This window comes from Salvia hispanica, chromosome 4 (assembly GCF_023119035.1).
Source record: "Salvia hispanica cultivar TCC Black 2014 chromosome 4, UniMelb_Shisp_WGS_1.0, whole genome shotgun sequence".
In the NCBI taxonomy this organism is placed as follows: domain Eukaryota; kingdom Viridiplantae; phylum Streptophyta; class Magnoliopsida; order Lamiales; family Lamiaceae; genus Salvia; species Salvia hispanica.
In genome coordinates, this window is record NC_062968.1 from 3,269,457 (window position 1) to 3,293,730 (window position 24,274).

The 24,274-nt window shown below is 33.8% G+C and overlaps 2 protein-coding genes and 1 pseudogene across 2 annotated transcripts; all 3 read right to left on the reverse strand.

Annotated features, from left to right (window-relative positions):
• Positions 1 to 9: 9 nt before the first annotated feature.
• On the reverse strand, positions 10 to 950 carry LOC125223755 (loganic acid O-methyltransferase-like). The gene is made up of 2 exons (XM_048127042.1): positions 648 to 950; positions 10 to 441 (listed from the first exon to the last, which is right to left on the reverse strand). Exons 1-2 carry the CDS (start codon positions 798 to 800, stop codon positions 121 to 123), a joined length of 474 nt encoding a protein of 157 aa, XP_047982999.1. The 5' UTR covers positions 801 to 950; the 3' UTR covers positions 10 to 120.
• An 11,228-nt stretch (positions 951 to 12,178) lies between these two features.
• On the reverse strand, positions 12,179 to 19,209 carry LOC125218031 (annotated as a pseudogene).
• A 990-nt stretch (positions 19,210 to 20,199) lies between these two features.
• On the reverse strand, positions 20,200 to 21,711 carry LOC125223753 (loganic acid O-methyltransferase-like). The gene is made up of 3 exons (XM_048127040.1): positions 21,609 to 21,711; positions 20,884 to 21,531; positions 20,200 to 20,687 (listed from the first exon to the last, which is right to left on the reverse strand). The coding sequence occupies exons 1-3, from the start codon at positions 21,678 to 21,680 to the stop codon at positions 20,367 to 20,369; spliced, it is 1,041 nt and encodes a 346-aa protein (XP_047982997.1). The 5' UTR covers positions 21,681 to 21,711; the 3' UTR covers positions 20,200 to 20,366.
• Between the last annotated feature and the right edge of the window lie 2,563 nt (positions 21,712 to 24,274).

A 24,274-nucleotide genomic window follows, 5' to 3' on the forward strand; every position in this document is an offset into this window, starting at 1 on the left:
ATAATAGTATATAAAAATAAAAATAGTTAACTGGAATGATATGAATCGGTGTACAATTTTTGAGCTCTTGCATTTATTGATATGATTCTACCTTATTAAAGAGAAAAAATATTAATTTATTTAGTTGCGCCTGAGCACAACAAAGATACCGGTAGAGCTTATGTCAATTTGATTGAATTTAAGATTGTGTTGTTGTTGGATGGCCCTCTCAAAAATTTGTTCCACAGTCTCACTTCCAAAGTGATGGCTCAAAGTCCCTTCCAATCCTGCTCTAATGTGCATTACTGAAATCTTACTATCCCTCTTTCCTGCAATTTCCACCTTTTCCATTTTCACAATTTCAAAACATTTGTTTTTCTCAATCAATCTCCTTACTTGATCCACGCAAGGAAATACAATAGGAATGTTGAACGAATCCACTCGCTCTTGCGCTAATACTCCCTGCACACATTATATTCTAACACTTAATTAATATCCCATTAAAAGTCCACATTCACGTTTTAGTAGATTATATATAAAAGTGAGATTCATATCTATTGACATTTTCAACCCATTTTTTTTTATTTTTTAAAAACTTGTGTTAAGTAAAATAGTATTAAATATGACTTGAGACAGAGGGAGTAGTACAAAGCAAAAATGATATATACCTCGTTGACCATGTCGATGAGGATGGACTCGATAAAAGTAAACATCGAAGCCATACGATGCTGCATGTCTCTGCTAGGCACGACGGCCATGTTAAACAGCATCAGCCCTCCGGCCGCAATCTCCCGAGCTCTGCATCTGAAAAACACCTCCATGTCTTCCTCCAACTGGTCCTCGTAAGCCCTGGTCACCGCATCGGGGGCCCCACTGTAGTGGATCTTCGCGGCGTTCCACACAGGAGAGCCTTCCACGGTCAACCCCTCGGGCACCTTGGACAGCCAGTTGAGCGAGGCCGAGGAATGGGCGATGTGGACAGACGAAGGTGTTGTTGGAATCACACAACACCTTTGGTAGATCAAGGCTCTCCATCACTGCCTCTTTTATTGCATCTTCCACAATAAGCGCCCCTTTTCTCTGTATGTAGTTTAAGAAACAAATTAGTAATTAATTGAATCATAGGGAGTATAAAACATCAAGAAATTGGAATTTAAGTGAACCTGCCAAGTGGAGTTTCTAGCGTAACTATATGTGCCGCTGCCGCCATTCATCGGAGATATTGATTCAGCCATTATCAGTTATGCTATTGATTTCAGAAGCTCAACTTGCACGATTCACATATCTTCATTGTCTATTTATACAATTAAACTAGTCATTAATTAGCTCAAATCGTCATTAAAATATACTAATACTCTCCACATGTAGTAGTCTTCAAACTAGTTGTTATTGACTAATCCTTTTTAATACCTTACCCAACAAAATGACTGCACCACTGTGGAAGAGAGGGATTACTAACTCTTCTACATGCAGTAGTATTCAAACTAGTTGTTGTTGACTAATTCCTTTTTACTCCCTCCGTCCCGGATAATTCGTCCCACTTTGACCGGGCACGGGTTTTAAGAAATCTAATGGAAAGTGAGTTGAAAAAGTTGGTGGGATGTGGGTCCTACTTTTAAAGTATTAGTTTTATAATAAAATGTGAGTAGGAATGAGTTAGTAGAATATGAGGTCCACTGCCAAAAATGGTAAAAGTGAAGTGGAACAAATTATGTGGGACGAACTAAAATGGAATACTGGGACGAATTATCTGAGACGGAGGGAGTAATACCTTACATAGTAGTATTCAATAACATCATCTTCTTATTAACAATTTTAACATCATCTTCTTATTAACAATTTTTGGCCAACTTAATTAACGTAATATATATACATGTTGACAGTTAAACTTTATTTGATTCCTCACCTACTCTGCTATTACTACTCTCCTAACTAATTTACTACTAAAACTTACTAGTCATAATATAATAAATACCTCAACTTTCAAAAGTTATAATTTCATTTCACTCCCTATAGTTTTGCTTACCGAAAGGAAACTACAGTATATTTGAGTGGATAAGATATGAAGATTGTAAGTACTCCGGTTTATATGCTTCTATTCCTTACGTCCCAATCTAAGAGAGACGTATTCCTCATTTTGTACGTCCCAAACTTTATCCTCTTATCTCTTTTACTTTATCTCTATATCTTTTTCTTAATTTAATATACCTCTGTTGTTTTATTCTCTCTTTCTCTTTCTTACTTTAATCTCTCTTTATTTTATATACTCTCTAACCTTCCTACCCCTCCGTCCCATAAAAATAGCCTTCTTTTTCCATCTTGGTCCGTCCACAAATCAGATGCTGGGCTGGTTGTGAAATAGGCTCGTCCGCCTTCTCGGTTGATGGCACGGGCGCAAACGTCAATAGAGAAGTTGATGCTGGCTCGGCAAAGTAAGCTGTTTCTAAGTGGCTGAGGCGGATTAGTTGATCTTGTATGCCCTAACCGCCTGAAAGTCCTAAGGCGCAGGGTAGTACTTGGGCTATCGGCTGTAGTAGGGCTAGAGGCTTTAGCTTCCCTATCTATTCCAAATATTTTTGGTAATTCTTTTCTCTCTTACGAGTGGGTGCAATTCTCCACGAATAATACTCCAAGCATTTTTTCTTTCTACATCTCTCGTACTTTACCAACTAGTATTAACACAAGTGCTATGCACGGGACATAAGGGTTTCAAATAATAAATACAAAATATAATGAATAAATAGAAAATAAGAATTCAAAGCAACGTGAAGATTTACAAACACAGAAATGTATTTAGCTTGTCACATTCTAAATGAAGAATTTATTACTCCCTAATGAATGTAATATTTCAAATTCGACAAACAATTTTATACAATTTTAATTTATGATCTAAGTGGAGTAAAAACAGTAAAATTAATAATGACAAAGAGAACATGTGTGACTAATTATCAAATAGTATGAATTAATTAGAATAAGATATACAAATAAAGAAAATATGTGTGAGTACGTGGAATGCATATACTAGTGATTGTTTTTAATTTAGATTGAAAATACAGAATAACTTGGATGATATTTAGATGTTTTTAATAAGTTTAAGATAAATTATAAAACTTTTTAAATATTTTTTCCCATATTGCAAAATTGAGTATCGTGAGCAATAATAATAAACTTTAGATATTTTATTTATCAAACTTCATTAATATACATAAATACATGTACAATATTTTGAGAAGCATAAAAAAGAATGATAGAAAAAAACAAAATCAAATTAATTATAACTATGAGACAAAAGAATCGGAAATGAATAAGGATGAGAAAGAATTGAAAACTAAATATGACCGCGAAAGGGTAATAAAAAAAAAAGGAAAAGTAAAGAACATATTACAAATTGATATAAAATACTATAGGTTTTGATGACTTTACACAACTCATGATACATTGCCAAAGACTAAATAAACATATCTAATAGTAGAATAAATCAAAGTCAACTCAATTATACTATCTTGAATAATGGATTTGAAGTCTCTTTTTTTTTGTTATTTTAAATGAAAGGAGGATGATTAAAAAGTATTTTTTAAAAATTATATTAATAAAATAATCACTTTTTGTAATCAGGGCGGACACACATGCAAATGACTAGGGGCTTAAGCCCTTAATAAACATAATTTTTTAATATTTTTTCGTTGTAATGTTTTTTAATTTATATCAATTTTATCTAAATTTTTATACAAAAGCCCTTATCCATGAGCTAAATTATACATGTATATAGTTTAAATAATTTTTTTTATTAAAATAGTCCAGTGATGATTTTTGCATCCGCACATGTTAGCATTATTCTTAATTTACATATAGATACTTCTGTTTTAATATTTCATAAAGTATTAACGCATAAAAAAAAATTTAAATTACTATGTGTTTTGTTAGTAATCCATCATCTTCTTTCTTTCTTTATTATTATTTTTATTTATTCCTTTTGTAACCCATAATATATAGTTCATATTAAAAGACTCAATCCAACATTCAAACGTGTCCATTTGGAACAACCATTATTTAATTTTTTAACTCATAGTAACTAAATATTCTTGAATACAAAATAAAATTATATAACAACCATTATTTAATTTCTTAACTCATAGTAACTAAATATTATTGCATACAAAATAAAATTATACTCCATTAAAAATGGAGCATTATTGTATTTGTATCATAAGAAATACTATTCCAAGAGAAACAATCATAATCAAGAAGTCTATATTATATTAATTAAAATGATATCAAATAGGAGTAGTATAAAATTATATACTATTATTATTTAAACTTTAAATTATAAAACTTTAAAAGTCTATAATACATTAAAGTTCCAAATTAAAATTTAAACGGTATACATATATTAGTAAGAATTTTTCAAACTCTAAAAGCCCAAAGTATACACTATGTAAACTATATTTTTAATAACCCTAAATAAGAATAGCGCCCATTTTTTTCACTTTCTAATTTAAAACTTATGTTTTGGTCTTTTGGTATTCAAACTTTCACAAATGGACAGATCGAAAGATTCTACATCTGGAAAGGGCATCAGAGTAGTCGCCGGACTCCGAGCAGCTAAGAAATGACCTTATGAGATAAGCCTGCAATCAGAAAATTAGTTCAAATGAAGTCATAGATGCAGTCTCAGAATCACTACATGTTTCACCGGAGTGGTCGCCGGATTCCGGAAAATTACCTACGTGAGATCAGCCTGCAATCAGAGATATTAATTCACATTAGTTCACATGAAGTCTTAAATGATGCATATTGCAAAATTTCTTTGAGAAGTGTTGCGGGCAGCAATGCATTTAACCAATAGCTTTTGCTTTTTCATCCGCCAATAGTTTTTGTTTCTTATTTTTTCTTATGATTTTTATTTTATTTTTCAAATATATGTTAATAATTGATACTCCCTATGTCCGCAAATAGGAGTCCCGTTTTTTCAGTTTAGTCCGTCCGTAAATAGGAATCCCGGTTCACTTTTACCATAAATGGTAATGGGATCTCACCTTCCACTAACTCATTCCACTCATATTTCATTTAAAACTAATATATACAAATGAGACTCATATACCACTAACTTTTTTCCACTCACTTTTCTTAACATTTCTTAAAACTCGTGCCGCCCATAAATGGGACTCCTAATAGCGGACGGAGGAAGTAATCAGTTAATCTCAACCAATAGATAACTTTTCCCGTAGAAAAGGGTATACAAGTTATTTCACCCAACTGGCAATTTAGATTATGATAGATAGATGATAGATTTCACATTAAAGTTCGTACCTTCCCCGAAGTCCCTATTTTATGGGACAGAGACAATGTAATAATTTAATTCACTAAACAACACCGCCTAAATTCTTATGTCAAAATAGAAATGTTTCACTTAAGCACGGAGGAAGTACAATTTAATTTCATTGGTCGCGTAATACATAAAATTCCGTGCCAAAAGCAAAACTTTCATTTCTAATGGGACGTAGGGAGTAATAAATACTCTATTCGTCCCACAATAGGAGTCACATTTGTTGTAGACACGAGTTTTAAGGAATGTACAATATAGTGGGCTGGAAAAGTTACTGGAATATGAAACCCACTTTTTTATATTAGTTTTATAATAAAATGTGAGTGGAGTATGTAACATCCTTGGCTAAAATATATATTATTTTATGAAATATTTTTGTACATATATTTGTTCCTAAATATTATATGTAACAGCCTGCCCTCCTAGGGTACAATAAATGCGGCGGCTGCTACCCAAACGGACTCCAAAGAAGTAAATATAGGCTAGGGTTTCATTTAAAGAGTGTTGGCCAAAAGATTTGAAAGAAATATCAGAGTATTTAAAGCAATAACTTAACCTAGGAATTTGAAAGAAGAAGGAAGGTGTCATAAATGACGATAAAAAATGTCTTAAGAGTACGACGGAATATCCAAGATAAAAACCATAAGAAAAGGCTAGGGTGCAATTATCCCAAAAGAAATTCTATAGAGTATCAAGATTCAGCGGAAAACGACCAAGAGAAAGAATAGCTATGTATGAAGACATAACTACGCTTGAAGTTCAACATATCCATATTAATTAATTATCCTGCTCAACACCCGCCACCGCTCGTCATCGTTCAACCTGCACATAAGAAAAACACATGCAGGGCTGAGTATTTTGAAATACTCAGTGGGCTCGTTGCCAAAACATTTTATAAGTTATGCCACCCTTACCAAGTGAACTCGAGTTTTAAGCAGTTATAAAAGAAATATCACGAGTATCACAAAATATATTTTCATAGACTGGCCAGTCAAAATAATCCCCCATTTTCTCATCAAATCACAATTATTCCATGGTGCGACGAAAGTGTGGCCACACTTTTCGCCCACGAGACCGGCCGACTAGCAAGGACGGCTCCCGATCCCATCGTGTACACAGCCTGGTAGGGCTTGCGGCCCATACTCAGACCCGAATTCGTATAAGCATATCAAGTATCACATTAAAAACAAACATAGGCATGGCATAACAGTTAAACCACCCTTATAACACCAAACAACATTTTGACAAAATAATAGAGAGTTTTTAGAGTAAAGCCCACCTCGACTGCTTAGTTTTCAAGTAGTTTCGCTTTTCCGTTATCCGGCTTCGCAACCAAAGTTTCACCTTTTAATCACATAGGCACATATCACAAATTAAGTTCAATACTACTCTTACTCATGCATGTCTCAATACTCCTTTTCCCTTTTCCATTGATTTATCTCATCATTACTAATTAATCAAGATCATGTTTATCCCACAAGAATATTTAACCATCAAACACACTCTACACAACACGCCACACACACACCACACGACACACACACGCCACACACACGCACACACGCCACACTCATACACACGAACACATTCCCACATCCCTTTTATCCCACTTTCACTCAACTAGGATGCATGAGGGTTCAAGAAGACCAATTAATCGGTTAGAAGAAAGAAAAGAAGAAGAAGAAGAAGAAGAATAAGGAGAACTCATAAACAAAATACCTTTTTAGAGAAAAACAATCGGTAGAAACAAGGTAGAGACTTGGTTCTTCAAGAATCTTGGCGTTCAAACTCTAAATTCTTCTCAAAGGATGACAAAATATTGGTGTGTGGAAGAAGAAAATTTGAGAGAGTGAGGAATGGTGGGGGCCAAAAATTTGGGGTCTAGGGTTGGGGTCTTCTCTTATTTATAGTGCTCAACAAGATCTTTAGGTAATTAGAATAGAATATTTGGTAAGATCTTATTCTCCACGATTAAATAAATAAATATTGTGAAGTAGGGAAGAAGAATTAACAAAAATAGATCCTAGGGCAAATCCCATAGGTTTCGAAAATTAGGCTATTTATTTAGCCAAGATTTTGTCTTGAATATATTTTACGGAGTAGAATAAAATATCACGGAGCAAAATAAAAATATGGATTCTCCCAACTTGGGACGGTAATAGCCCCCTATGCCTATTTAAATAAGGCATGGATTTTTGAATATTAACTAAAATAAGGTAAGGCAAGATCTCTTGAAGTATGGAAAGATTTGGTAGAATAATTAAATTCTAGGTATGAAAGGAAATCAAGTAAGGGATTAACTAAAATAAAATAATTTCTTTCTTCTCAAAATAGGTGATTTTCGAAAATCACCAAGAAACAAAGGGGCTCGATTTTTCTCTCTTCAAAAGGAAATATTTGGGTCTTGGATTTAATTTGGATAAATATCCCAAGAATTAAATTAAATCCGGAAAAATAGAATTCCTTCTCCAAAAGGCCAAGGGGTCGAAAATTTCAAGAATTAGGGTGACAAGTATTTATGAAAATTTTCTCTAATATTCTCACTCACCCTTACACAATTAATTAACCACATAAATCTCATAATTTTATAAATCACATGCCACATCATAAAATCAATAAGTTTGACTTTTCAAACTTTCAACGCAAACCCTAGACTCAACTCGACCATATCATCTCATGAAATAAATGCATTCTCGATTCCACGTCATCAACAATAAATTCTAGGGCTCTAAAATTAGGGTTCTAAAATCCGGGATGTACATTATACGTACAACTCTCAAATTTGTTAAGTAATTTAGTGGGCGTTTTTTAATAAATTATAATATAATGTATGTGGAAGTGTTATATTGTTAATTCATAACTTAATTGCTAACTACAACTAAATAATAGCTATTGGATATTCAAATTAAGGGCTTAGATTATTAATTCCTAAATATCAATACGATCAACGAAAAACGTCAATAAGGCCATATGATTTATTCCAAAAAATATCAATTAACTACATATTTAGTTATAACTAACTTTTAAAAGAAATCCCAAAACTTTAAATTCATATAACATATATCAAATTAAAGATAATTTCATAAGGATTCCAACGATATCCTACATGCATATGTTCCGACGTGAAAATTTGAAAAAAATTTCAAAATTTTTTAATTTTTTCGTACAAGCAGAAATGTCAACCTACTATATAAAATATTTCAATATAATACATTTAGAATGTCAATATAAGCAATGAGTTAACATTCTTAAAGCATTGTGTTGACATTCTTAAAGCATTGTGTTGACATTCTCAAAGCATTGTGTTCATATTTTCGAAACACTATATTGACATTTTCATCCAAAACTCTAATTTAGAGTTTTTTTTCTTCTTTTTTATTTTATTAATAAAAATAAAAATTACACGTGGCAAATTGTAGACCACTCGTTTTTTAAAAATCTTATGATCTTAAATTAGTTGTAGTTAGCAATTAAATGATGAGTTACCAATTGATCACTTTCTCGTATATATATATATATATATATATATTTGCAAAATATTATTTAAAATATAAATAGATAAGATTAGGGACAAGTGTATTGTTATGCATTGCTACGTGTATGTGCATAAGTTAAAAAGTAATTTTTGGAGAAAAGGAAAGTATATAATAATACTTCAGATATTAAGTCGGTTTGGGGAGGATTTATCTTGAAGAAAATGAGAAATTAGAAAACATATGGAGAGAAAGGGGGTGGAAAATGAGATTTATTAGAGAGGAAAGAAAATGGTGAGAAAACGAAAATGTTCTCGTTGATTACATGTATACGCCCACACAAATTATTAGCTATAAACTCAAGACGGAATCATGTTTAATTAGAGTATATCTCATAATCATAATTAGGTGAGTATAAAATACACTTTTTAGTTTTACATATTTTACACACTTAATTGCTGTATGTTAGATTAAAGTGAATATATGGATTATATGATAGTGAATTTAATATAATTATGTGTTATTTGAAGTTATTTTGTAGAGTAGGATATGGATATATGATTGGTATAATAGATATCTCAGTGGTGCAATTTATATATTTTTATATGACATTAAAATTATTTGAATCATTTGGACTAAAGAGGATATGTGATAATTTTGCTCTGAGTCTGATATCAATGCAATGGACCTACGGGTCATATATACAATGGCAATGGACTTTCGGGTCATATATATATATGTATGTACAACGACAATGGGACCTACGAGGTCATATATACAATGGCAATGGACCTACGGGTCATATATACAATGGCAATGGACCTTCGGCTCATATATATGTGTACAATGGCAATGGGACCTACGAGATCATATATACAATGGCAATGGACCTACGGGTCATATATACAATGACAATGGACCTTGGGGTCATATATATGTATAAAGGCAATGGGACCTACGAGGTCATATATACAATGACAATGGACCTATGGGCCATATATACAATGGCAATGAACCTTCGGGTCATATACAATGGAATCCCGGGCAGATACCAGACTTGATTTGTCACAAAATAATAAATTGAACAGAGAGGCATATGCATATGGATTTGAAATTTGTTTATTTATATGTGCGGATTTAGAATACTTGTAAGTAAGTCTAATAAATGATGGATTTTGTAATTATAGTATTTGGATGGTAGAATGGTTAATATATAAATTCTTTACTTAAATTTGTATTTGTTTATTATAAATATATACGTTAGAAGGGTTGGGGTATGACAGAGTGAGCCAGGCCCAGCCTAGCCCAGGCTCACTTGGCAAGTGAGCCTGGACCGAGCAGGGTTTTGTTTAAAATTTTTTATTTATGTATATTAAAGAGAAGCTAACAATATTATATGTCAAAAAAATACTACCCCGTCCACGAAAAATAGGACACATTTTGAATGACACGAGTTTTAATGTGAAATTGGTAAAGTAAGAGAAAATGAAAAAATGTAAGAAAGAACTAGTGTTAGTGGAGTCCATATTATTATTAAGAGAGAAGATAAAAAAGTAAGAGAGAAGTAGTGTTAGTGGAATGTGGGGTCCATATTATTAGTAAGAGAGAAGAGAAAAAAGTAAGAGAGAAGTTATTGAAAACTTTCTTTTTTTAAATGCGCTCTATTTTTCGTGGTCAACTAAAAATGACAAATTTGTTCTATTTTTCGTGGACGGAGGAGTATATAACTTGTATTATATCTCATTTACACTAAATCTTAACTTTGCGTTAAAGTTTATTTACTGACTTTGTATTAATATAATTTTGCATGCTCACTAAAGGCAGAACCAATATTGTTACTTTTAGTAGTAGATGACGACATATAAGTTGATGTTGTATTTTTAAAACTAAAATTATATGAAATAATTAATAAATTTAAAGAATTCTAGAATTATTAATCAAATATTGAGATTTGAAACATAATATTTTTAAAGATAAACTACAAAATCATCTTTTTTACATTTTGGATATAAAAATATAAGAAAAAAATTGGATGTAGTCAAGATAGATTGTTGCATATACAATTTACTTGGAAACTTATGTAAATATTAAACTATTACTGTTTGATTCCATTCGGTGACATCCAACAAATTGTAATGATGTAAAAGATAACATGTCTCATGGATAAAATGACTTACATAAATATATAAATATACAATTATTAGTGGTTAATTATATAATTATATTTTTAAAAATGAATTATATAATGTAGGCCTCTGATTGGCCCGGGCCTGGACTGGGCTTTAGATGGTCCTAGTCCTATGGGGGCTTGGGTTTGCAAAATAGCTTAATTGGAGCCCATTTCAACCAATGAGCCCAACCCAGACCCGCTTTGTTTCACTGATGGGCCGGGCTTGGATCGGCCCACACTGGGCCAAGGCCGAGCTGCCCGGCCCAGAATTAAGTAACCTTAACAACTTAAAACCTCGCCCAAGGCCCAACCTTAATTTAATTTAACCCAAACTCAATAAATTAGACAGTTACGAAACCTTTAACAACTTGATATTGTTAGGCCCTAATCCTAAAAAAAAAAAGATATCCAAGAACCTTAGTCCAAAACAAGAATCGGTGCTTCCCCATATGTCTCTCATATCATATGTCGAATACGAAGATCATAACATCTTCAGGCTTGTAGGCTCCGTGATGTTGTGACACACACTACATGCACACATATACTCAAATTCACTGCATACACACAAATCAAGTTTGATGTTTCCATGATTTTTAATATGTCAACATGATTTGACTTGGAGGTCCTAATAACATGAATGTATCATTATGAGAGCATGACTTGAAGTCCAAATATATTCACTAACATATGATTCAAATGTCCCCATTTGACTCAAAATTTTTATGTTGCACGCACAATGTGACTTCTCCAATTAGCAGCAGAAGCATACTTAGAGAATCGCAAAGCACAGAGAATGGTTGTTGTGAAATGCAAAACAATGAGAATCAATTGTATTGCTTCATTAAAAGGAGATAACGAGTTCATCACTAATATTCATTTAGTTCATTACGTAGTTTTATTGTACGCGAATAAATAAAAATCCATCAACACTATTAACTACAAATGGATTATTCATTTGAATTATTTCATCTTAATAACGAATATAGTTCATTATGTAAGAGAATTACCCCACGAGAATTACTCCACACGACAGATAACTGGTTAATATTGAACTAAGTCGTGTAGTACTTCATTGAAAGGAAATAATTAGATCACCACGAATGTAACATTCATTCATTATTTAGTAAATATAGTGCATTACATAAGAGAATTATTCCCGGCCATCATGGCTTCGGTTCCATTTCTTCTACATCTCAAAACGTGCACATATGGATTAAAGCGTGCATATATTTAATTGCGGCTGAGCACAACAAAGATACCGGCGGAGCTTGTGTCAATTTGAGTGGATTGGAGCTTGTGGTGTTGTTGGATGGCCCTCTCAAAAACTTGTTCCACAATCTCACTTCCAAAGTGATTGCTCAGAGTCCCTTCCAATCCTGCTCTAAGGTGCATTACTACAATCTTAGTGTCCTCCCCCTTCATTGCATTTTCCACCTTTTCCATTTTCACAATTTCAAAACATTTATTTTTCTCAGCCAATCTCCTTATTTCCTCTATGCTAGGAAATACAATAGGAAGGTTGAACGAATCCACTCGCTCTTGCGCTAATACTCCCTGCACACATCAACATTGATAAACATTTTCAACCCACTTTCGTTTACATTTTGCTTGAAGAAAAAACGATATATACCTCTTTGACCATGTCGATGAGGATGGACTCGATAAAAGTATACATCAAGGCTACAGGATGTTGCACGTCTCTGCTAGGCACAGCGGCCATGGTTAACAGCATCAGCCCTCCGGCCGCAATCTCCCGAGCTCTGCATCTGAAAAACAGCTCCATGTCTTCCTCGAACTGCGCTTCATAAGCTCTCACCACCGCATCAGGGGCCCCATTGTAATGGATTTTAGCGGTGTTAGAGGCCTCGGGTACCTTGGACAGCCAGTTGAGCGCGGACGAGGAGTAGGCGATGTGGACCGAAGTGGAAGGGAACAACCTGCCGTAGAAGGAGCCAGGCACGGCTGCCGCAAAGTAGTTCCTGTTGGATTATTGATCGGAGATGACTAAGAACGGCAAGAAGAAGAAAATGAGAATGGCTAGAGAGTTTCTCTGAGAGGAAATCGTGTATTGAATTGAATTGGGGAAATTGCAATTATAATTGAGAAAAGCCCTAATTCTCTTCTTAAGCTGAAACTAACTGAAAAAGTAAATCACTTAATTGCATCTAAGCTATTAATCCTAATAAATCTCCACCTTCATTGCTTAGATGGAATGATCACTAATTGCACACACTAATCAGCTTAAGATAGTCTTCAAACTTCTCCTTAGCTAATGGCTTGTCAGCATATCTGCAGTGTTCACCTTGAAAAGCTTGACTCTTTCTTTCTCAACTTCCTCTCTATCAAAGTGTAGCCGCACATCAATGTACTTGCTATGCTCATGAAACATTTGGTGCTTTGCCAAACTCAAAGCCCCATTGTGGTCACAGCCTATAGCTATTGCCTGTTGCTCCACCCCAAAATCAACAGCCATTCCCTTGAGCCAAAAACATTCATTCACAGCTGATGTTAGTGCAATGTACTCGACAGCAGCACCAAACATTTTCAAAGCCTTTGCGGCTGCTTCTGCGGTAGCAAACTCAATGTGACCAAAGCCCCTGAATGAATTATCTGGACCCATTGCAAAACGGACATCTACAACTTCCCCAGCAGATTTGAAGAAGTTCTCAACATCAGCTTGCTCAACAGAGAAAGTTAAGTTTCCAACAAATAGAGTTTTTGAACCTCCAGATTGCACATTGGGTGTGGAAGGCGTCTTGGGAGTATTGTCAACATCCATCTTTTGAGTGTCTCCACTTGTTTTCTTGGGAGTTTTGGCAGGTTTTTCATCTTCTTCCTCAGATGACTCTTCAGAACTCTTCTCGCTATCATCAGAACTCTCCTCCTTGGCCTTTTTAGCATCTGCAGTAGGTCTTTTCAATGAAGCAGCCTTGGGTGCTTCTTCCTCATCAGAGCTTTCTTCTGATTCGGATTCATCACTAGACTCCTCTATCTTCTTGGGAGCTGCAGCAGGGGTGACATCCTCATCAGAACTGCTATCATCCTCAGATTCAGAGGATTCCTCTTTCACCTCTTGTATCTCCTTCTTACAAGTTCCAGCCACTAGCATGTCATCAACGTATAATAGTAGCTCGTTGAAGTCCACTCCATATTCTTGAGTGAAACCTCTAGCAACCAAACGAGCCTTGAATCCGATTTGCTCACCATCTGCAGATTCAGTTATCCTTTTGAACAACCATTTACTGCTAATGATCTTCCTGCCCTCCACTTTATCAACCAATATCCAAGTACCATTTTTGATAAGTGCATCAACCTCTTCTATCATTGCCTTTAGCCACTAATCTTTCTCTTCACATTGCATAGCTGCTGCATCGGAACTTGGCTCTAAATAATAGATGTGTTCAGCCACACATAACGCAAAATATAGCATTTATGAATCAAGAGACCTAGTTGGTGGTTCGATGTTCTTTCTCCTGACTCTAACCCGAGCCAATTGGTAGTTTCTCGGACCATCTTGACCATCACTGTCATCAGCATGGTCTCCTTCCCGTTCATCCCCAGCTCCACCTTGAGTGTATCATCCCTGATCTGACCATCATGAGAGTTAGAATCAGGCTCAGCTCCACCTTGAGAAGTGGTTTCTTTCTGGATTTCTTCACTGACTTCCTTTTGTAACTCTTTTGCCATGAGAGCTGAATGAACCTTAGAAAATGTAATCTCCTTATCACGACCATACAAAATCGCATCTCTCAACTGGTCGTAGGAATCAGGGAGCGCATTGAGGGCCAAAATAGCCTTATCCTCATCGCTGACCTTGACATCACATGCCACCAAATCATCTACAGCCTTATTACAATCCTTCAGCTGCTCAAGAATTGATTTATCACCAGAAAAACCATAGGAATATACCCTTCTTTTCATGTATAATCGATTAGCCAGAGACTTACTACAATATATCTCATCTAAAGAATCTCAGCCGCGGTCTTCTGCTCCTGAATTTCTCTCAAAACCTTATCACCAAGGCTCAAGATCACCGCACCATAGGCCTTGAGCTGCATCTCAGCCAGCTTCGCCTGTGCCTTCTCATCCAAAACAGGTGCCTTCCTTGTACTCTCGGGATCGGGCTTCTCCAAGACTGCTGCGCATCCCTTCTCGATCAAAATTGCTTTAATCTTCATCTTCCGTAGGCAGTAGTTGTTCTTCCCATTGAATTTGTTTGACTCCAAAAGCAATGCCATTCTCGAACAGATCTCCGACTTCTTTCAACGATTCTCCTCTTTCCCACAGACGGCGCCACTTGTTGGATTATTGATCAGAGATGACTAAGAACGGCAAGAAGAAGAAAATGAGAATGGCTAGAGAGTTTCTATGAGAGGAAATCGTGTATTGAATCATATTGGAGAAATTGCAATTACATTTGAGAATAACCCTAATTCTCTTCTTAAGCTGAAACTAACTGAAAAAGTAAAACAATAAATCCTAAGGCTAGGATTTAATCTTCATTAGCTACATCATTGGACGGCTCTGAGACAGCCATTTCACTCTCACTTAATTGCATCTAAGCAATTAATCCTAACAGTTCATGTTCTTCCCATGCTCAGGAAGAGAGGCGAAGAGAGTGTTGTAATCGTTGCCAATTCGATTGTTGAACGCAACTTGGAATTCGAGGCTACTTTTGTTACACTTGCGTTGAACTGCTTCGATGATGGTGTCCATGGCGTAGAATGTGTTGGACCCCACCGAACATCCGAGATCGGCGACGACGAATGTGTTGGAATCACACAACACGTTTTGTAGATCAAGGCTCTCCATCACTGCCTCTTTCTATGCATTCTCCATAGCAGCTGCCCCATTTTTCTGTATATATGTAGTTTAAGAAACAAAATAGTACTCCCTCCGTTCCCTTATAGTTGAGGCGGAACTTTTCGGCACGAAGTTTAAGAAATGAATGTTGAGTGTGTTAAATTAATAGATAAAAAAGGTAAGAAAGAAAAAAAGATAGAGAGAATAAAGTAAAAAGTGAATAAAGTAGAGAGAATAAAATAAGAGAGAGTAAAGTAAGAAAGAGAAACAAGATTAATAATAAAAATTTAAATAGAATAATTATTCATAGTATTTTTATGGAACAAATTTTTTATTCATTTTATTTAAACTATCATAATGAAGATAAATAAATTATTCTTTTTTTACAAAGTAAAAATTGGGAAAAACACACATGTATTTGAAAATTCACTAGTAATATGTTATATATATATTTTTTAACCTATTGGTATTTTATTGTTAATTTCAAATATTTGGTTTCGCAAGTACTATTACACTTATTGATTGATAATTCAAAAGGGAAAAATTATTCGTTTACAATATATAAAAATATTTCATTTAAATTTCTCTAATATTAGTATTTATTTGTAATAAACAATTTTTATCTTTTATGAATTTTATTTTGCTAGTATATGTTCCATCCGTCTCCTAAAAATAGAAACTTTGTCATTTTTTGTCCGTCCCTTTAAAATAGAAAATTTTTACTTTAGGAAATTTCTTTCTCTCTAATGAGGTGGAACCCACTTTCCACAACACACTTTTCTTTCTATCTATTTATTATTTTACCAATTTTGCATTAAAATTCGTGTAATTTCAAAAGTTCATATTTTTAGAGAAGGAGGGGGTAATATTTGTTTATTGTGGATAGAGTAAAATACATTGATGAGATTCGAAACTATAATTTTACATAATTAAGAAACTATATCACTGAATGATATTACGTGAATGTATGACATTTCTATAAATATTATTAATAATATAATATGGGTCCTGAAATTTCATGATGAGAAATTGTTGAACTTAATGCATAGCACTTGCTAAGATCATGAAAATTTGATATTATATGATAAATCACAATATTTTTAATATTTCAACTGTTGTATTATTTTAATATTAATTTTATAATTATTTTCATAGTGCGTTAAATAATACTACTACTAATAGGAATGGTATGATGATAACGACATGTAACACCAACATGTGACATATATCGTTTAATTGTATGACAACCAGATAAACTAATATATTTAAATTGTATAATAAACCCTATAAATTTTAGACTCATTATAAAACTATTTTATAATTAATACTCCTTCTGTCCCATTAGAAATGAAACGTTTGTTTTTTCACACATGTTTTGAAAAAATAATAATAAATAGTTAAATTGAGAAAAAATATTAAGTAAAAATAAGAATATTATAAATCGGACTTTCCTCTACATTATTCTTTCTATTACTTTATTTTTTCATCACTTTAGTTATTTATTATAACTTTTCCAAAACAAGTGTGCAAAAGCAAACGTTGCATTTTTAATGGGACGGAGGGAGTATTTTGTTATATTTTATAGTGCATCAAATGATACATGAGAGATAATTCGATGGTGGAAGGTCATCGCACTCGATGTTCACCTAGGCTTGTGACACATTCTTCAAGTGTATTATTAATTAATATATTCAAAACATACATTAGATAATTATATCTTCGTTCATGTAATATCGACAATAGTATTAAATGACTATGTATTGATCTTTCATTGCATATTTCCCATGTGCTTTTATATACAAAAAAATTTGAAATCACAGGCTTCAAATTATATTCCAAATCTCAAAAGGTAAAGTAGTTGAAAGAAATAAAATAAAATACAATGTACATTACAGATCCAAATTAAAAATGACAGTATAAAATAATTAATTTTTAGAATAAAAAGATAATTTGAATAAATTTATGAAAGAATAAGTTTATACTAAATTGTTTTATTGATAAAAAACGTTAAGTAGTTGAAGGATAGTGGAAATATATAAATGTTCTAGCAAAACTAATCTATAAATAACGTTATAATATAATATAATTATATTATTTTTAAAATTCAAATTTGATTTAATAAATTTAATTTAAATATCAGTATTTTCACTGTCTTTTTTTATTTTTTTTCTTTTAACTTACTTTTTGTTAAAATTAGAAAAAAGATGATGTAATTTTTTTTTTAAATGTCTGAAAATAAAATATTTTTATTAAAAAAGTATAAGCCTTCTATTTTTGAATTTTATTTGCAAATATTATTTTTCATTCTTTAATCAATACGAGGGGCTATAATGTAAAATCGAGGTATAACTAAAATAGGTAAATTCCTTAATTTTTTCCAATGATAGAAAAGGACTAAAATACCCCAAATTGTATATACAATTTTGTTAATTTATCAGTACTCTTATCATGCATAATAAACACATGCATTATCCCTCAACCTATTTCAAAAGTTATAATTTCATTTCACACCCTATAGTTTTGCTTACCAAAAGGAAACTACTCCATATTTGAGTGGATAAGATATGAAGATTGTAAGTACTACTCCGGTTTATATGCTACCATTTAATTTCCTTCGTCTCGTAATATAAGAATATTACTCCCTCCGTCCCACTTTAGAAGTTCCAGTTGAGTTCAGCACGAGTTTTAAGAAATGTAAAGGAAAGTTGGTGAAAAAATATAGTGGAATGTGGATCCTACTTTTTTTTATTAGTATTAGTATTATAATAAAATGTGAGTAGAAAAATGTTAGTGGAATGTGGGGCCTAATACTATTTATGGAATATTCCAACCGGGACTCCTAAAGTGGGACGGAGGGAGTAAGATATGTGTGAGTTGGCCAAGCGGTAGATATGTTAATAATATCTGAGGCCAAAGGTCTTAGGTTCGAGTCCTTCGTGGTGCGGCCTTTAAATTTATGTTTATTTAACCATAAAAAAAAAAAGAATATGAAGATAGACGGATAGTAGTCTATGTTTGTTTGAAACATACCGGCCCGCACAAAGCCCACTGAAAAATCTATGTTTCAACCATATTTGTAACTACTCATATATCTAGTTAATTTTATCAAAATATATTTTTACCCATCAATTTTTTTAAACATAAACAAAACATAAATATGCCCACTGGCAGATCTAGGAGGGGCAAGAGGGGCGGTCGCCCCCTCCGTGCGACTAATTTCCTTTTATCCGAACATAAAATTACCATGCCCGCCCTCTCTATTTGCCCCAAAAATTGGAAAAATTTATTATTTTCACCCTAAACCAACCTACTAGTATATATTTTACCCTCTCCGTTTATGAATTCTGGATCCGCCACATATTGCCTCCATATTTCTCATATATCTCTCGTTGAATTGATTCTCACTTTCTGTCCAACTTGACTCCCCTTCAACTTTCGGTTCTTTCTTTTACCCCCATTTCGTTTTTTAATTAATTTCAGGTGAACCAAGGTTAATTTTCATAACGATTGTTATATACACGACTTTTTTATGGAGTGTTTTAGTTTACAACCATGATATAAGAAATTATTTGTTCAATCCAACACACAAACACTAGTTATAATTTTTGTTTTGGACGCATCAACACACAAACACACACGTTAAATTAATTTAGTTAATTATTGATCTAACGACACCTTAATTCATTATTTGTACATAATGATATATTGCTAGATATAATAAATTATTTGTATTTTTTCAATGATAAATGGTGGACTTCAAATATGTTAAAAATAAAAATTAGTTTGAAACATATAACATAAATATAAATAGAATGAGTGATCGAAATTTATAAAGGAGAGAACAATTATTCTTCAAGGATAGTTTAGTCATTAATTTAAATTAATAAGGATAATTTTGACAATTATAATTTTATCTTTATTTGTAATTTGTTGTACCAAACATTTAAATAGGATAATTCATAATTATCTTAAGCTATCAAACACACAATCAAGATTAATTAATTAATCAAAACTATAATAACTATCACGAATTGTATCATGTCTAAGTCGAAACATGACATAGCTACCAAATGACGCCTAAAATGTGTATGAATGATTATTTTTGCAAACAAATTATTACTATTGCAAAAAAGCAGCAATCATTTTTTAGTTTCATTGACAACAAAAAGTATTAGAAATGGGTCACTCACCCCTTAAAGCCCTTATAAGGGGAAGGGTTATCCATACTTATAGAGGAGTCAGGATCATCACCAAGTCGATTTGGGACAAGATTTAAGAGTTTTAACATGCCCCCTCACGTGTGGGCCGGAATGACACATCGAACTTCCATCATATGGGTAGGCAAGAGAAGAGATAAAGAGATAAAATCCTATCATCGACTTGGGCTCGCTCTGATACCATATGAATCTCAGCTATGATAGTACATAAAAATAAAAATAGTTAATGAGTTAGCTGGAACATTTATATTTGAATAATCCTGTGTATATAGTTGTACAATTTTTGAGCTTGCAAACATTTATTGATATGATTCTACCTTGTTAAAGAGAGAAAAAAGTTATATAATTTACAATAATACAAAGGATGTCATCAAATATGGATTAAAGCGTGCGTTTATTTAGTTGCGCCTGAGCACAACAAAGATACCGGTGGAGCTTATGTCAATATGTTTGACTTGGAGGTTGTGTTGTTGTTGGATGGCCCTCTCAAAAACTTGTTCCACAATCTCACTTCCAAAGTGATTACTCAAAGTTCCTTCCAATCCTGCTCTAATGTGCATTACTGAAGTCTTACTATCCCTCTTTCCTGCAATTTCCACCTTTTCCATTTTCACAATTTCAAAACATTTATTTTTCTCAAGTAATCTCCTTACTTGCTCCACCCAAGGAAATACAATAGGAATGTTGAACGAATCCACTCGCTCTTGCGCTAATACTCCCTGCACACACCATGTTCAAACACTTAATTAATGGACTATTTGATACTACATTAAAAGTCCACATTCACTTTTTTAGTAGATTACAGTACTATGTAAAAGTGAGATTCATATTATACTGACATTTTTAACCCTTTTTAAAAAAAAAAAAACTTGTGTCGGGATAAAAGGAGTAGTACAAAGCAAAAACGATATATACCTCTTTGACCATGTCGATGAGGATGGACTCGATAAAAGTAAACAATGAAGCTATACGATGCTGCACGTCTTTGCTAGGCACGACGGCCATGTTAAACAGCCTCAGCCCTCCGGCCGCGATCTCCTGCGCTCTGCATCTGAAAAACACCTCCATGTCTTCCTCGAACTGATCCTCGTAAGCCCTGGCCACCGCGTCGGACGAGCCGCTGTAATGGATCTTTGCAGCGTTCCACGCAGGAGAGCCTTCCGCGGTCAACCCCTCGGGCACCTTGGACAGCCAGTTGAGCGAGGCCGAGGAATAGGCGATGTGGACGGAAGAGGAAGGGAAGAGCCTGCCGTAGAAGGAGCCCGCCACGGCCGCCGCAAAGTAGTTCCTGTTCCTCCCATGCTCAGGAAGAGAGGCAAATAGAGTGTTGAAATCGTTGCCTACTCGATCGTTGAACGCAACTTGGAACTCGAGGCTTCGGTCACACTTAAGTTGCTGCACGGCACCGATGATGGTTTCCATGGCGTAGAATGTGTTGGGCCCCACCGAACATCCGAGGTCTGCGACGACGAATGTGTTGGACTCACACAACAGCTTTGCTAGATCAAGGCTCTCCGCCACTGCCTCTTTTACTGCATCTTCCACAATAAGCGCCCCGTTTCTCTGTATATAGTTTTACAAACAAATTAATTAATTGAATCATACTTATAAAACACCTAGAAAATGGAATTTAAGTGAACCTGCCAAGTGGAGTTTCTAGCGTAACTATATGTGCCGCTGCCGCCATTCATCGGAGATATTGATTCAGCCATTATCAATTTTGCTATTGATTTCAGAAGCTCAACGTGTACGATTCAGATATCTTCTTCTTCTTTTTATACAATTCAAATAGTGATTAATTAAGTACAACTAGTAGTATTCAAAGTAGTTGTTGTCGACTAATTCCGTTTTAAAACTAATCTTACCTTACACATGATATATATTTAATTACATTATTATCTTTGTATTAATAATTTTTGGCGCATCTTGATTAACATAATTTAATTATACAAGTTGACAATTCTACTATATATGATTCCACACTACTCTGCAAACTAATTTAAACTAATTAGTCATAAATAAGTAAACACATGCATTATATATCCCTAAACCCATTTGAAAAGTAATAATTTCATTTCACTCCCTATAGTTTTGCTTCCAAAGCAACAATAGATGAAATTACTCCCTGCAGTCCCATTGACTTTTCTGCACTCATTTTGTAAAAATAATAATAAATAGTTAAAATGGAGAAATAATAAAGTAAAAAAGAGAATAATATAGATAAGACTCTTCTCTACATTATTCTCTTTTTTACTTTATTATTTCTCCACTTTAACTATTTATTATCATTTTTACAAAATGAGTGCAGAAAATTCAATGAGACTGCTAAGGCGGGACGAAGGGAGTATAAAATAGTTGCTATAGGATGCAATAGGCCGCAAAACATACACCTCATTGTTGTTGAGGGAACAAATTTTAAGCATTGTAATGTCATTTAGGCATTTCCGTGGATTCAAATGAATTGTAAAATAGTTTTAGTTATTCTAATGTCATTTAAAATTATTTACTTTATTCTTGTATTAATACTAGCAATTTAGAATAAAGTAAATAATACTCCTTCCATCCCACTTTATCAGTCTCGGTTGAAATATTCCATAAATAAAAATACGCCTCATATTATACTAAATTTTTTCCACTCACATTTTATTATAAAACTACTAATATATAAAAGTAGGACACACATTCCATTATCTTTTTTCACCAACTTTATTTTACATTTCTTAAACCTGTGCTGAACTCAAATGAGACTTCTAAAGTGGGACATGTGAGGTAATAAATAATAATATAATGAATAATGTAAAAACATTATGAAAATGTCAAGCACCGATGTGTTTAGAACATAACGGGTCGATTTAAAACTTTCCGAGCACCCAAGTGCTCGGAAATATTTAATAACACCAAGCACCCATTGGTGCTCGCATAGTTTGAGCACACACAAGTCCTCGCAATTCCGAGCATAGATGGGTGCTTGGAAACTCCAAGCACTTATTGGTTCTCGGAAACATTCGCCTAGGTATTGACCATTAAACCCGTGCCCACTAAAAAATGTGTCATTTTAGTCGGGACAAGGGGAATAATTAACTAAAATTTGACCAAGTTTCATATTTTATATAGCTATTATCTCAATAAAAATTTTCATATAATTTCCACAAAAATAATTGCAAAATTTTAATTAGTTAAAAAAGTTGACATAATGAGTAGATTATAGTTTTAAAAAAATTAGATCTCATTATAATAGAATCAACTAATTATGTCCAACTTTTTTAACTAATTAAAATTTTATAATTGTTTTTATGGAAATTATAACGAATTTTATATTATTTTGCAATACGATAATAGCAGCTCCCACTGTAACGACCCGCCCATCTAGGGTATAATAAATGCGGCGAGCGTTAATTAGGCAGACTTAAATGCATCAAGGATCATAGGCTAGGGTTCCATTTAAGAAGGGATTTAACCAAAACATTTAATGAACAAATAAGTAGAAGAAGAAATAATGCCTTAGCAATGAAATCCAACAAAGGCTATCACCAAATATGCTCCGAAAATAGCAAATGTTCCAAAGTAATCTCATCTGTTTTGTATCTAACATATTCCCACGAAATAAAAGAGTTTAACCCAACCAAAAGATCACAAGTTTCATAATGTAGCGGAAGCGATCAAGAGAGAAGTGAAGCTATGTATGGAGACACAACGACACTTAAAGTTCCAACAGATCATGATATTATTTCCTACTCAACACCGCCGCCCGCTCGCCACCGCTCAACCTACACATAGGGAAAACATATGCAGGGCTGAGTACTTATAATCATACTCAGTGGACTCATTGCCGAAAACAGTTTTATCAACAATAGTAATTATCATGCCATTTTCAAGTGTCCATCGGGGTTTTAACTTTAGAAAGACCCGAGGCACCAAAATATATTCTTTATCAAATATCACGGTCGCGCAACCATTTTTCACATCGACGTTTACCATATCCTCATTCTACATGACAAGGAATGCGGCCGCAATCCAGGTCACTAGACCGGCCAACCCGTACGCTGACACTCGGTCTAACATTGGTGTACACTAACCCAAGTAGAGTTTGCGGCTCTACAAGGATCCGAATTCGATTAAATCAATAGTGGCATAGCCACGAGGGATAGGCACGACAAAACAAATCAAGGCATGATAACACATATCTCATTCTCATCAATATCAGTTTAGGACAATGTCCTTATTTTAAAAGAAAGCCCACCTCGTCGGCTTAGCTCGAAAGTATTCTCTTCTCCTCGTTTATCACGCTGAGAGCGCGAAGTATCAC